We start from the raw sequence: 13,995 nt of genomic DNA, 5'->3' as shown, positions 1-13,995 counted from the left end.
CTTCAGACATAATTTCATAAACTATATCCCAGCTCTAGCTGTTATGTTCTTTGGAACTTCAGTCAAAAATGTGAAAGGCAAGAGTCATAGCTGTAATAGGCTATACCTAAATACTTCATACTCCTAGAAGTGCCATAGCCTTGTTGAGAGACTCCAAAAAGTAATTTTTTGAATCTTAACATAATGCTTTCTAATTTCCTCTTAGCAAATGCTGAGAAAGGAGCAACTGATGAGGATTGTACTGTGCTACTCCTCTGCTAATGGGACCACAATGCCTCTTTCACATCTGACTGAGAAAGTCTTACTGACAGAAGCTGGAGGACAACCAGAAATCTGATGGCAAGGAAAAACAATCTGAAGGGTCATGTTACTAAATTGGACTTTTGCTGTTTATTTGCCCTGCAATCTCAAGAGCTCATTACTAATAGCACTTGAATGAAGCAGACTTGGCTCAGGCAGGATTCTGTCACTCACTGTCTAGTTCAACCTGCAGTGTTTGAGTCACTCTAAGCAGGATTATCTTCCTGTCAGCTCTTGGTAAGGACACAGATAATTAAGGCTTAGATAACTTATCAGCCATGGCTGAACCCAAGGGTTACATGCTGAAGGTTACATATTGAAAGATTACTTTATTGAATCAACTGATGAATTAATTATGACTTAATTCAATGAGACAATTAGCATCCAATTCTTTTTTAGTTGTACACATTTTCTTTGGTTTCAAACGCCTATCAGTTAAATTACAAAATTCAGAGGTGTGATGGACTTTTTTAAACTGGGAGACATACCTGATTTATAAAGGTTTTACTTAGTCCAGCCACCAGATGTGGACAGGAATGTATGCCAAGGCAAGTGGCCCATGAGAAGATTGAACCATATTTCTTCCTCATCACAGTTAATTATAACATAGATCAAATGCTGTGTGCTCTAAAAGGTGTGGAATCTTTAAACCTCTTCAGGAAAAGACCCCAAGGCTTTCTCTTTTGTGACACTGAAGCTGCTTGTGAGTTCAAGGAGGCAGAAAGCAGTCACTTGCAATGATCAGGTGCCATCTCATTGCTGATTAATGGTTAGAAAACAAACTGTGCTTACCGATCATAATCCATCACTGCAATGGAAAGGCTGACCTGGTCCACATTCTCTGGAGGGATATCAAAGATGATGGCCTCATTATAAATGGGATTGAGTGTGTTCTTCTTTGTGGTTGTTTTCCTTTTTTTCAGTCTTCGTCCCTCACACATCAGTGACACTTTGACATATGGATCTGAGTGACAGATAATCAGTTACATGCATTTGAACCCAAAGTCGTTCAAATATGTAGCATAAGAACCTATTTGCTGTAGGAATGTCATATTGCTAAGATTTAAAAATACATATATTTTAGTGACCCTGGCAAACACTGCCTTTAACATGCTGTAAATGCAAAGGAAAGGTATGGGAATTCTGAACAGACACATCAATGGCCAGACCAAAGATAGCCACTACATCTAAACAGGGTCTATACCCACTCTCCTGTTAAACACACAAAACCCAAGGAGTTCTTATTTATCCCCTTCCTGAATAGATTCTGCCTTCTTATTAAAAAAAAGTAGAGTTACCTGATGCACCAGTTATATCCATTGCTTTGAGATTCCTACATTTGATGACTGTTAATGTCATTCTCCCAGCAGTAGGCAAATAACAAAGGGAAAACATGATCTCACCCAAATCTATGCTTTCCTAAAAAAGAAAAGCAATTATTAGAAATCTGATCATACTGCCAACAATTCAATTCAGATCATGCAAAAATTTAAATTTTTTATTTTTCTTTTTACATGGAGAAGCTATTTTTGCAGCCTCAGATGCTTTTGAAGAGGTCACAAAAAACTTTCAAGAACTATTTTTATGAAGTACCAACAGGATAATATTTTAGTGACCGGATCTACAATTACTAAACTGAGAAATTATAACAAAAGCAGAGCCATAACTTTCTGGGTTCCTGCTATGTTTGTGTTGAATTTACACAAATGAAAAGGTGCTGCATGTAGAATGTCAAGTTCTGCTCTTGAAAAGCCTCATACTCCATCATCCCCAGTAGAAAAAAACATCATACACATTTATATACCTTTTAGACACTGGAATTTATGTAGGAGTTTTATTTCTACACACATACATTTGTATATGAAAAGCTGTCTAAGTGGTTTGAAAAGAAGAATGTGCTTGTAAAAGTTGTACTCTTTACTGCTCTTGAAGTGCTTTGAGGGGTTGTTCTGTATTACAAGAAAAGCAAAGGAGTAGCACCTACAGCTTTCCTGGGTCAACAGCAACTTCTTGGAGAATAATATATTCAGAAATATGGATAAGGTTCATATGGATCTTAATTATCCTCACAAAGAGACAGTTTCTACATTGAGAAAATGTGCTGTGAATTTATGCAATATGATGTTGCTATACTGTTCAGATGCTACAATGCTTGAGAAATGTAACCTAAGAGTTTCCATCAGTTCTCACAGTTATGCAGTTATCTTAATACTGTAAAAGTTTAGGTTTTGAGATGTTAGTTATGTCCTAAAGTGTCCCTGTTCTTCTAAATCTTAAATGCACAGCTCTCCCCTTCCCCCCCAAAAAAAACCCATGTCACAAAGAAAATTGCATATTAAGAACAACTCAGGCTATGAGCTTGTAATGAGCATGTAAGGAAGCCAATCCTGTAAGGCAGTGACTCTCAATCATGCTCATGTAATCTCTAGGGACTTTTTTTGACTACTACTAAAAGCTTATTTTTAACATCTCAGCTTCAATATTTTATCTGTCAAAATTAGTTACCCTGAGAGTACAAATTCATTTGAGAACTGCTGGGTTTACGGTACAGCTGTTCTAGCATCAAAAGGCAAGCAAGATATATTTACAAATGAAACATATTAAAATAATGATTGGTGTGCAGATAACAAATACATTGATTATAGTTATGAGACAAGACTGGAGCTTCTTGTTCACATTTTTCAGCTGCTTATGGGAACAGTTTTATTTACTTCCTTAGGGTTAATTCTCTGTCTAAATTGAAATAGGTAATTCACACCTTTCTTGAGTAAAGATGGACTTAATCACATGCTTCAGGGTTTGTTTTTTTTTAAAATTTGATTTTGTTTTGTTGTTGTTGGGGTTTTCTTCCCCTACCTTGCAGCCTTTAGTTTGAAGAATGAAGTTTTGGAATAGCTTTAAATTCTCTGTTGCTCTGGCAATAAATATTGACTTTTATGTAGGTTGTTCAATTCATATGTTCAGTCATTTTGCTGGGATTCTCTTCTGAGAATTAATAGATTGATAAGGATGTGAACATGTACTATGGGCAAATTTCATGCTTGTCAGGATTTCAGATTTCTCAGGATTTCAAAATGATGCAGCTCAATCAGTCCATATAGGACAAATACAGCTATCTGACATTTCCTTAGGCCAACTCCTTTCTTTGCCACCAAGAGCACAGAATTTTGTGCCACAGAGTACATTACCAAACTCACTTTTCTATTTCAGATACATATAAAACTTGAACGAATGATGCATAATTCTTTTCACTTATTTGTTTAAGTTGCAAGTGCTCTCTTATATTTTACAGTTTTTTGTCGTGTTTTAGGCACAGTTTGTGTTACTAGCATTACTTTCTGAATTCAGAGTCTGATTGTTCTTCCTCACATCCGTATTCCAAACAGATCTCACTCTTCAGTTTGAAAAGAAAATATAGAGTTCCCCCACTTTCAGTGCTTCGAAGTTTAAGGTCTATGTTGAGAGAGGTGATGAAGATGGGTGGGATCATGAAAGACTGTGGGTAGCTCATAAAAAGGCCTAATTTTTCCTTCTTCAGAGAGATGAGTTGTGTAGGTTAATAGAGAACAAAATTCATTTTTGAAGATGGGAGTATATACTTGAGTATTCTATTATTCTTTTTGAAGAGAAATTGGATAGACACTCAAACGTTTGGGTGAACTCAACTGATAAATAATAATGCAGACAGGACCATGTACTATGATTAAAATACTTTCAAAGAAGCATTGCTCAAAATGCTTGCAAGACTCCACATGGTGGTTACTCTACAAGACTCTTTGAAGAGCAAAGAAAAGCATCAGTGCTTAACAAAATGACAACCATTTGAAAATATGCTCTGTCCTTTTTTTTCCTTTCTGAACAGCATGTACTGAAGTTATAATGAAAAAGAGCTTGGAAAATGCCCTGCAATCAAACTTGGTGCTTTTCACCATTCAAGGAATAAGCAAGTTGCCTTAATGCAAGAGGAAATGTTTCAACAACCAATGAGGGGAATCTTTGCATTCCACACAGCAGACTGTCCAAAGAGCAGATGTACTGAAGTTACCACAGCTCTGTAGTCTGTGTACTGACTACTCAGTTTGAAGTGGTAAGAATTGGTTTTGTGATTGGGAAAAGGCTATCACTCCACTGTTTATGCAAACATTTTCAGGCACCTATCTATACCTGGAAGAAATGTGACACGTGCTGCCCTGAAAGGTCTGATTTTCTTACTGTGGAACAAGTCATGTTATCTATGCACTCTTTCAATAGGTAAATTCTGCAGTAAACTAGAATAGGTATTATTTCACATAAACACTTGTCTATATCAAAGACATTTATGAGTCACTCATTGTAAGATCAAGGGGCTAGAAACAAAAGCAGTAGTTACATTGCACTGGTTCATAAACACCACCTAGCTCTCCTCATGGTGGAAAGAACTGGCTGTCATAGATTGTCACCACAGACTAGGAGCTCCCATGGTCCCCAGGCTGAGTTAAAATACAACTTCTTTCAGAATCCTTTAAACAACTCTGACAATCTTAGCTTTTTAATTTAATTTGGTACTATTCATGGCATCTGCTGTTTGCTGACAGTTTTGTAGACTGTGCCTTTGGTTAGTAAGGAATAGAAAATCCTAGGGCTATTACTCAGTTTCTCCTCTGAGTATCTGCCAGGTTTGGTAGTCTTTCTTCACATGTGAGTGTGAAACTGACTGTATTTTGTTAGGACCTCTACCAGTCAACTGGGGATAAGATATTAAAATGAACCATTAAAATAAATCTGCTTTGGAAATCAGTCACAGAGGGTGAAGCACATGGAAATCAGTCACAGAGGGTGAAGCACAAGACTCAAGGTATTTTAAATGTTCTTTTGAAGAATTAAGATTACAATTATGCATATATATCTATGATAGCATCAGGGACTCAGTATTGGATAAAATGTCTGAGATATCACCATTTCCCCCCACACTTTGTCAACTTGAGCACTAGATGTTCATGAATTTGGAGCTGAAAACACAGAATCAGACCTAGATAACAAAAAAAGTAAGGCCTTGGGTTTTTTTAAACATCTCATAAACAGTCTTTGTCTACCACATTGATTATCAAGAGTAACACTTTTAAATTCCCTGGATCCTTAAGCATTCCTGATTTTAATTGAGATTTAAAAATAGGATTCAAATTAGTTCAGAATCTCAATGCTCTAGAAAATTCATATTTTTCTCATTTTAAAATACACTAGATAATTAAGTTTACACAGTTCAAGTAAACTAACAGGAACACTTCAGTACAAGAAAATCTGAGGAACCCAAGGTACAGACTGCCCTCAACAATTGTGTCTGCATTACAGTCCATCTCAAACCAAACACAACTCAGAAGACACAATCCTGAATTCACTGGTTGCCACTCATGCAGATTTTTAACTAAGCCTCAGACAATTTTACTGGTATCATATATTCACTTAGAATTGCACATTACTTAAGTAACTCTCATGAACTTTTATTTCTTTCCTAGACCTAGTTTGAGTTTTTCTTTTTCCTCTTGAGCTAAACTTAGATTGCAATTAACAGCTAGCTTTACAGATGCTTGCAATGATTGCCTCCCACCAACTTCCAATAACAGGTACAGAAAAAACCAGCATCGAGCGCAGTTACAGTAATGTAAATGGAAGCATTTGTTTGTACTTCATATCTTTCCTTCACTTATTTCCCTTTTGTGTACACAAGCCATCATAGAGCACTAAGGAACTGGAACAGTGGCAAGCACTATACCAGCTTCAGTTATTTGTATAGCTACCATTTTACCTCTATCCAATCCATTTTTTGGTACAGTGGTGCTAGAACAAAATAAAACAAAGAAAACAATGATCTCTCATGGATATGTCAGCTATTCAGATGAACTCTTTTTTTTTGAACTGCAGAATACAGATATTTTAATAGCATAATTGTCACCACATTGCAACCACATGAATGGACATGATAATACATTTTTCCATTAGTTCAATTAGTTCCTTGCTTTATGGGTTCTTGGGAAATCAGTCCAGGAGTTGACAGTCAGATGAAAAATGTTCCTTATTCTATTATATTTGTTATCATACCAATGGACACCAATACTCTCATTTTCATGTTTAAGCCTGTAGAAACAGTAGTATTTCTACAGAGGCTGTGCTCCCCATCACAATACAGATAAACAGGGTGGGGATGTGAGCAGAAGTCTGGAGACTTTGTAGAGGAGCATCAATTAAACTGATCGAGTTTTTAGAACTGTTGTTGCTGGAAAAACCTTTGCTGTCAATTATTCCAATTAATTTTCCCAGTTGTTTCCACTAAATTCAATAGAAGAGATAACTTTTAGCTAGGAATCTCCACAAATTCAGTGGGGAAGTTAGACACAGATCTTTCCATGTTCAGGGTAGTTTCTACTCACATATCAACACCCACAATCCTGAAATGAACAGACAAGAATGTCTTTAGATATTTCTGCTTTTGAGGTATAAATCAAGAGTTAAAAGAGGGATAGTAAAGAGAAAAACAGAAATCTACCAGTCTGTCTGTTTTCTCATTTGAGCATTTAGAACGTGATGGTTCATTCTAGCTATACCATTCTATGCTATCGCATAAATTGTAGAAAGTTACATGAGGCTCAAACTGGAGAGCTAATTCTACCACCTCTCAAGGGGAAACCTTGTCTCCAGCACTAATGTTTATTTCCATGTCCTGTTATTCTTTGCATATCAAATCCAGCTCTTTTTCTTCCTCTCAGCACCAGTTACTGATTTAGCTGTTGTCCTGGGGAATGAATCAATGAGGTTTGTGTTTGTTCTTGCCTCTGTGGAAGTCAGTACGGCAGCAGTGGGGCCTGGTGCTCTATAATGACTCTGTCTTCTACTTGTGGAGATCTAATGCTTGTTTTGACCTGACAGCCTGATTGCTCTGGGCAAGCACTGCTGCTGATTGCAGTCCTGATTGCATAGGGAAGATTCCTTGAGATTGCACTCTGTGTCCAGCAGGCCGAATGCTCTCAATAGCATCCTCCAAAGCCTCCTGGGTGCTTCCTGTGTCACTCCCTCCATACACAGCCATCTGTCTTGTGCACCAGGTGGGGTAGTTGCATCTTGCCAGGCAGCAAGGAAGCCCATTCCTTCTTCAGAACAGCTGAGAACAGAGGTACTCCTGTGAGCTAACCATGGCATCTACCAACACGTGAATGAACCAAAATGTATTTGTGGCTTCCCATATAAAGATGCTCTTCTGAAGCCACAATGCATTGTCTGCAAAGAGACTATTTGCAGCAAGAAACTCAGAGAGCACATAGGGGCACAGCAGGTCAGACAAGCCAGCATAGCTGCCACAGTACTGTCTGGATGCAGAGATATTAAAATCCCTTGAGGAAACCATATTCTTCATTCATCTAATATTTATTACTTTTAAGGTAGACTGAAAGTAGTAGTTTGCCTCTAGCAAATCAGAATATTCAAATAATTTGTCATTTCAAATGAAAAGAAACATAAAATAATAATAGAAACCTTCCCTACCTTCAGTAATTGGATGGAAACCCACTCATTCTCCATTGCCTTTTCTAGTTATCACCCAGACCTAAAGCAGTCCCAAACCTAAATGAAAAACCTCAACATTTTTCCTATAAAGACCAATCCAGAGTATTCTCTCACCTGCTCAGCAGCAGTGGTCACACAGATACTTTATATCACTGGCACTGAGCAGAAATGACAAGTACTAGCTACTCTTGGCTTTGAAGAGGCTGTTCCCATTACAGAGATGATAAATGTTTCTACACTGACAAGCCTTTACTCTTTCACACCTGTTTAACATTCTGTTAAAGCTTTTAGGTGCATTTCCAGAAACACCAATAGTCTAAGTCTGTTCTGATGAAGATGGGTAGCTGCAGAGCTTAGTCCACTATAAGGCGCATTTCCAGAAACACCAATAGTCTAAGCCTGTTCTGATGAAGATGGGTAGTTGCAGAGCTTAGTCCACTATAAGGTGTTTCTACACTGACAAGCCTTTACTCTTTCACACCTGTTTAACATTCTGTTAAAGCTTTTAGGTGCATTTCCAGAAACACCAATAGTCTAAGTCTGTTCTGATGAAGATGCTGCACTGCAGAGCTTAGTCCACTATAAGGCTGGTGATAAAACATTTTGTGGTAGTGCTGCTCTTTGAAATAGTAGAATATGGAGAATATAAAGCAAAGATAATGCCTGCAATTGCTCTAGCTGAACTTCAGACATGGACTTTATTCTTGTTTGATCAGGAAGTCAGAAGAATCTCTTTCCATAACAGAGGCCATCAGCCAGGAGGATTATCTGTGTGATATCCTACTCTGGCAAGTGTTTGATGTAAATGCACTGAGACAAATGTTACTGTCCCACGTATTAAAAAATATATATTTAAGCACATCTGTCTTTTCCACCAATGCTACTCATTTATATTCCAAATACTTTAGAAACAGCAACCACACATCATGGACATCACATGAAGAATATGTCCTTACAAAACCTTCTTTAATATCCAACTTCACAAATGACAAAACTGCAGCACTGAAATGCCTAGTGTTGGACAACTAAATAATCATCAAGTTCCATCTGTCTACATGAAATAATTCAAGACACTAGAAGCATATGACAGCTCGATGACTAACATCCCCAAGAAACCACCACTGTGCTGGAAATGGCTTTCATCTTAATTCTGAGCCCTAATTTTTTTCCCCAGTTGCACAGTTTCCTATAATTGATTACTCTAACAGATTTCACTGAGCACCTTCAGAAAAAAAGTGTTTCTGACAGTCACTTGCCAATTTTTTTTAGGCAAGGGCATTTGAGGCAGAGATTTCCAAAGCAATCAATCATTTGTAAAAGTATTCTAGGAAGTTAATGAACTTTTACATTCAGAAAGTTTTAGATCACAAGAGATGGACTTTTTTTCCTAAACAGTTTTAAGACATTGAATATTAGGAGTTAATTTCTTGTTAGCAATTCCAATAAATGAGTTTTCTTTTTTTTAGAGTAACAAAACCTCAGAAATGTATGCAAAACCTACAAGCACTTCACAAAACCAGAAACCTCTGGTTTTATACCAAATTTACCTTGATAATCCAACATTAAGAAAAGAAAATGCTTTAGCACTTACAATAGGTAGGTGCTACTTATTATACAATGTTGTAGGTTTTCAACTTAACACATAACAGAGGATCAATGATATGAATGAAAAAAAGGGAAAATATACAAACTGCAAAATAAGTATCAACAGTTGAAAACCTTAAGAAAAAAAATAAGCCTGTGGGTGTGTGTTAATCCTGCACTTCTACAGAATAGTTTCAAATTATAATTATGAGCAAAGAAAAATGAAAGAAATTAAAACTTTGGATTCCCACAGAGTCATTGGTTTCATGGCCAAAAGGACTCAGTGTAACCATCCAGTCTGATCTTTCCCAGACTGTATTTCCTGTACAAAATAAAAACTCTTTATAAATGTGCAAGAAAATCTTTCAAAAATTATGTTAGCTACTGATAAAGAGTCTTTGCATAACAGAGAATCTCCTGATCTGCAGTAATTTCCTTCACTGGTAAAATGTTGCAGTTAATTTTCTTGGTAAATCTCTCTAGTTGTGTAGGTTCTTTTCAAGCAGGTAATAGGAATAGTTTTTACCCTCATTTTACCTTCTGAATAGACTTGACTATAGAAGAGATGCAAAAGACTCAAAACTGGGGAGAGGCTACTTCCACTGTGATTTTTAAGTTTTGGACTAATTCTTTGATCTAGCACTTCTATCATTTTCCGTCATCTATCATTTAGTAACAGTGTGAACAAACCACTGGGTGTAGAAAGCATGTAGAAAGCAACAAAGGGATGAAAAACTTCACAGAACGTACAACAAAACAGAGCAGAGGTGAAGAAGGCAACAGCATGAGAGAAATATATTTGCAGAACAGCATCTTGGTTACTGGGCTTTGCTGTCTAAGTGTGGCCTTTTACACTGAGACAGCCTGTTTGGTTTCCAAAGATTCTTTATGAACAACAAAGCATGTTTGCCTGGAGTAGAGTTATTTGGTCACTAATTGTAGAACTAGCTGAATATTCCTTTTTCAAGGCTCAATCAGAGTTCATTTGACTCCGGTAAGTATTAGTTAGTTATTTAATTGCTAGGTAGTGACTTTGGTAAACTTTAGATCTGATGCTTAAAGCTGTAAGTGCCAATTGATTAATATCTAATGCAGTGTTTATTCCTATGTGGGATTGGTTGTCTCAACTCACAGGTTTTGCAATGTTAGAATTAGAAACCTGTATTACTATGTGAATCAACTGAATTACTGTGTTACTGTACTATGTGAAACCCCTGAATTAAAACACAAGGCAGCACAATTTACATATAGTAACAAGATGTCTTGTAGGAGTGTTACATTTTGAAAAAATAAATGCAACCAATTTCTTACAAAATTTTCTGAGACTGAGGTAAGGCTTGTGAAAACTGATGAGGTCCCCCAATACTAGAAGATATCTCAATTTTACGTGCTTATTGTTAATGGATTAAGTGGAGACAATTTTTTCCTACACATGAAGTACTGTAAACTATACTGGTTGAAAGGTTGAAATCCAAAAAGTCATGCATTGTCTTAAACTTTATACAGACCAAAACATCAGCAGGGTGAATTAGGCACTTTAACTGCATGAGCTAACCCTTAGCAAGGAACTTGAGTTAGGATTCAGCTCCAAGATTAACAACCATTTTCATCCAGATATATACTATTATCTCTTCCAACTGTGTAATTCTGTATGGCATTTCAATGTGCTCAAATCCAGTGATGAACAATCCAGAGATTCTAATTTGCTGAAACCATTCTAGTTCTCAGCTAAAAATCTCACACACACACTCCTCATGCAAAGGACTAGTGAGTATTTAAGTACTAGTTAATATCAAAGCTAGAAGAAATTTTTAAAAATGGTATTGGATTATTATTCCAAGACCTTAAATACAGATTTAGTTGTAAGCTTGAGAACACAATTCTTAAATTTACCTGAAATCTGAGCTTGATCAAACTAAGCATACAGAGACTTGGTTCTGGAGGTATGCCAAAGGCTGTTCAGACCAGCTTGGTAGACCCAGCAGTTAAAATAAATAGCTACCATTGTGAATTCACATTTGGAAACTGTCTCCACTGTGCTACACTTGCCAGTATTTCTCCTTTCTTAGGTAATACAGTGCTCATGCTCAAACTGGTGAGGACATATTGGTCCTCTTTATCCTAATCATGCAGGTCTAGTCATCCCCATCTGTCAGGCGAGAAGAGCATAAAAACATTTGGGAAGAAAAGCATGGGATGTTTCCTGCTCCAATGAAGGGATGGTATGAATCTTTCGCACTGAAGCAATGCCTAGTACTGGTCTGTCCTCTGGTCATCCCTGTATGAAAGTCTACCCCACGCTCACACCCAGGGGTGAGTCAGACTGTTTTGGATGTCTTCACCAAAAAAGTGATGGGAAAACTATATAAAGACCATAATAGTTACAAAGAAACTAAACCAAAACTAACACCCTACACCTCACCATTTTACCTAGCAATTTTTTCCCCCTTCAAGTTCCAGCCAGGGAAGATGAGTTTGGATTTCGAGGTTAATAAAGACAATGTTTGGAGACTGTTGGTTTTCTCTCTGGTAGCCTGTCATTCATTCTGTCATCCATTCCCAGGCCTCCTTTTCTTGCTTGCAACAATAAACTGATTTCTATTTCATGACCCTACCTGCTTGTGTCTCTTGAGTTTTGCTAGTAACCAGCAGCAACTCAGATATGTCTACCATGGACCCTAAGCACAGGGCAGTCAGCAAAGAGCATTTTAGACTTCAAGCACTTTTAGCCTCGCTCTTTTCCTTCACAAGATTCTTAACCCACGAAGATCTGCTAGGAAGAGCAGGATAGGATGAGGTGTGATCCTTAATAAATGGTCATTTTGCAGGACAGGATGTTTCGTTAATAGGAAAATGTTACTAGTTCTTGCTAAGCAATTACTTTCATGATGTAGTATTTAATTAATAAACATAATTCATATATACACAGTGAGCCATAAGGATGACAGTATGTTCCCCAAAGATTTTTTGGCAATTAAATTTTATAGCTTCCCAAGCATCTTATTCTCTGTGCTCAAAGGAAAACATTGACAACTTTGTTTTGTTTCTTCCAGACTCTGCTGCTAAATGGGATACACTGCCACAAACTACAAAAGAGAAATAAAAATATCATGTTAAATCTTTTGGAACACATTACTTACTGTGGTGGCACAGTGGATGTCTTTCCATACATTGGCTTCCCTGGAGAGATCTGAGACTTCAAAAAAGTTATCAAGAATAACTTCCCCAATCATGTCATGTCTAGAAAATCTGTCAAAATCATAAACACTGAAATGCAATTTCCTGTTGCTGAGTTGATCATAGGCTACAGGAAACTGGAAGGTTTCATCAAAGACAGGATTTAATGTCTTCCTGTGAACTCGTGTCTGAAACTTCTTTTTCCTATCTGGAAGCAGATAAATCTTAACGTAGGGGTCGGATGTTCCTGTGAAGTCTTTAGCAGGCAGATCTAAGGCTTTGACAATTGTGACAGCCAGAAGCTCATTCTCATAATCATACCGGAGAGTGAAGTTAAGTTTTCCACATGTTTTCACATCTTCTTGTTGCCCATCAGAATCCACAGACTTCTGTTTGTAGAGTTCTGGTTTTATTCTCCCAATGCTGGTTGTGGTCTCTCCTCTTTGCAAAACTGGATCTGTCCCCATGTTAAAATCAACACTTGACACTTGCATCTGCCTTGGCAAGTGCCTCCTGAAAGAATTGTGCCTGCACACACACACACACACACACACACACACACACACACACACACACACACACACACACACACACACACACACACACACACACACACACACACACACACACACACACACACACACACACACACACACACACACACACACACACACACACACACACACACACACACACACACACACACACACACACACACACACACACACACACACACACACACACACACACACACACACACACACACACACACACACACACACACACACACACACACACACACACACACACACACACACACACACACACACACACACACACACACACACACACACACACACACACACACACACACACACACACACACACACACACACACACACACACACACACACACACACACACACACACACACACACACACACACACACACACACACACACACACACACACACACACACACACACACACACACACACACACACACACACACACACACACACACACACACACACACACACACACACACACACACACACACACACACACACACACACACACACACACACACACACACACACACACACACACACACACACACACACACACACACACACACACACACACACACACACACACACACACACACACACACACACACACACACACACACACACACACACACACACACACACACACACACACACACACACACACACACACACACACACACACACACACACACACACACACACACACACACACACACACACACACACACACACACACACACACACAAAACAAGCCATGGTTATCTCTGGGAAAAAAACCACACATTACTAAATAGAAAATACAATAAGAGTTAAAATATGTTCCTCCACT

General features: G+C 37.9%; 1 protein-coding gene across 1 annotated transcript in view; it reads right to left on the bottom strand.

Annotated features, from left to right (window-relative positions):
• SYT10 (synaptotagmin X) overlaps positions 1-13,995 on the bottom strand; it is a gene marked incomplete at its 5' end in the record, with an annotated part of 21,768 nt that overhangs the window by 1,670 nt on the left and 6,103 nt on the right. Inside the window, 3 exons of the mRNA XM_009080349.1 lie at positions 1,093-1,264; positions 1,599-1,719; positions 12,558-13,122. Of these exons, the coding sequence (XP_009078597.1) occupies positions 1,093-1,264; positions 1,599-1,719; positions 12,558-13,122 (858 nt within the window). The remainder of the gene's footprint in view (positions 1-1,092; positions 1,265-1,598; positions 1,720-12,557; positions 13,123-13,995) is intronic.

Source organism: Acanthisitta chloris, unplaced genomic scaffold, assembly GCF_000695815.1.
Source record: "Acanthisitta chloris isolate BGI_N310 unplaced genomic scaffold, ASM69581v1 scaffold10838, whole genome shotgun sequence".
NCBI lineage: Eukaryota > Metazoa > Chordata > Aves > Passeriformes > Acanthisittidae > Acanthisitta > Acanthisitta chloris.
Note: the sequence above shows the minus strand (reverse complement) of the source record. Positions and strands in the feature narration are given on the sequence as shown.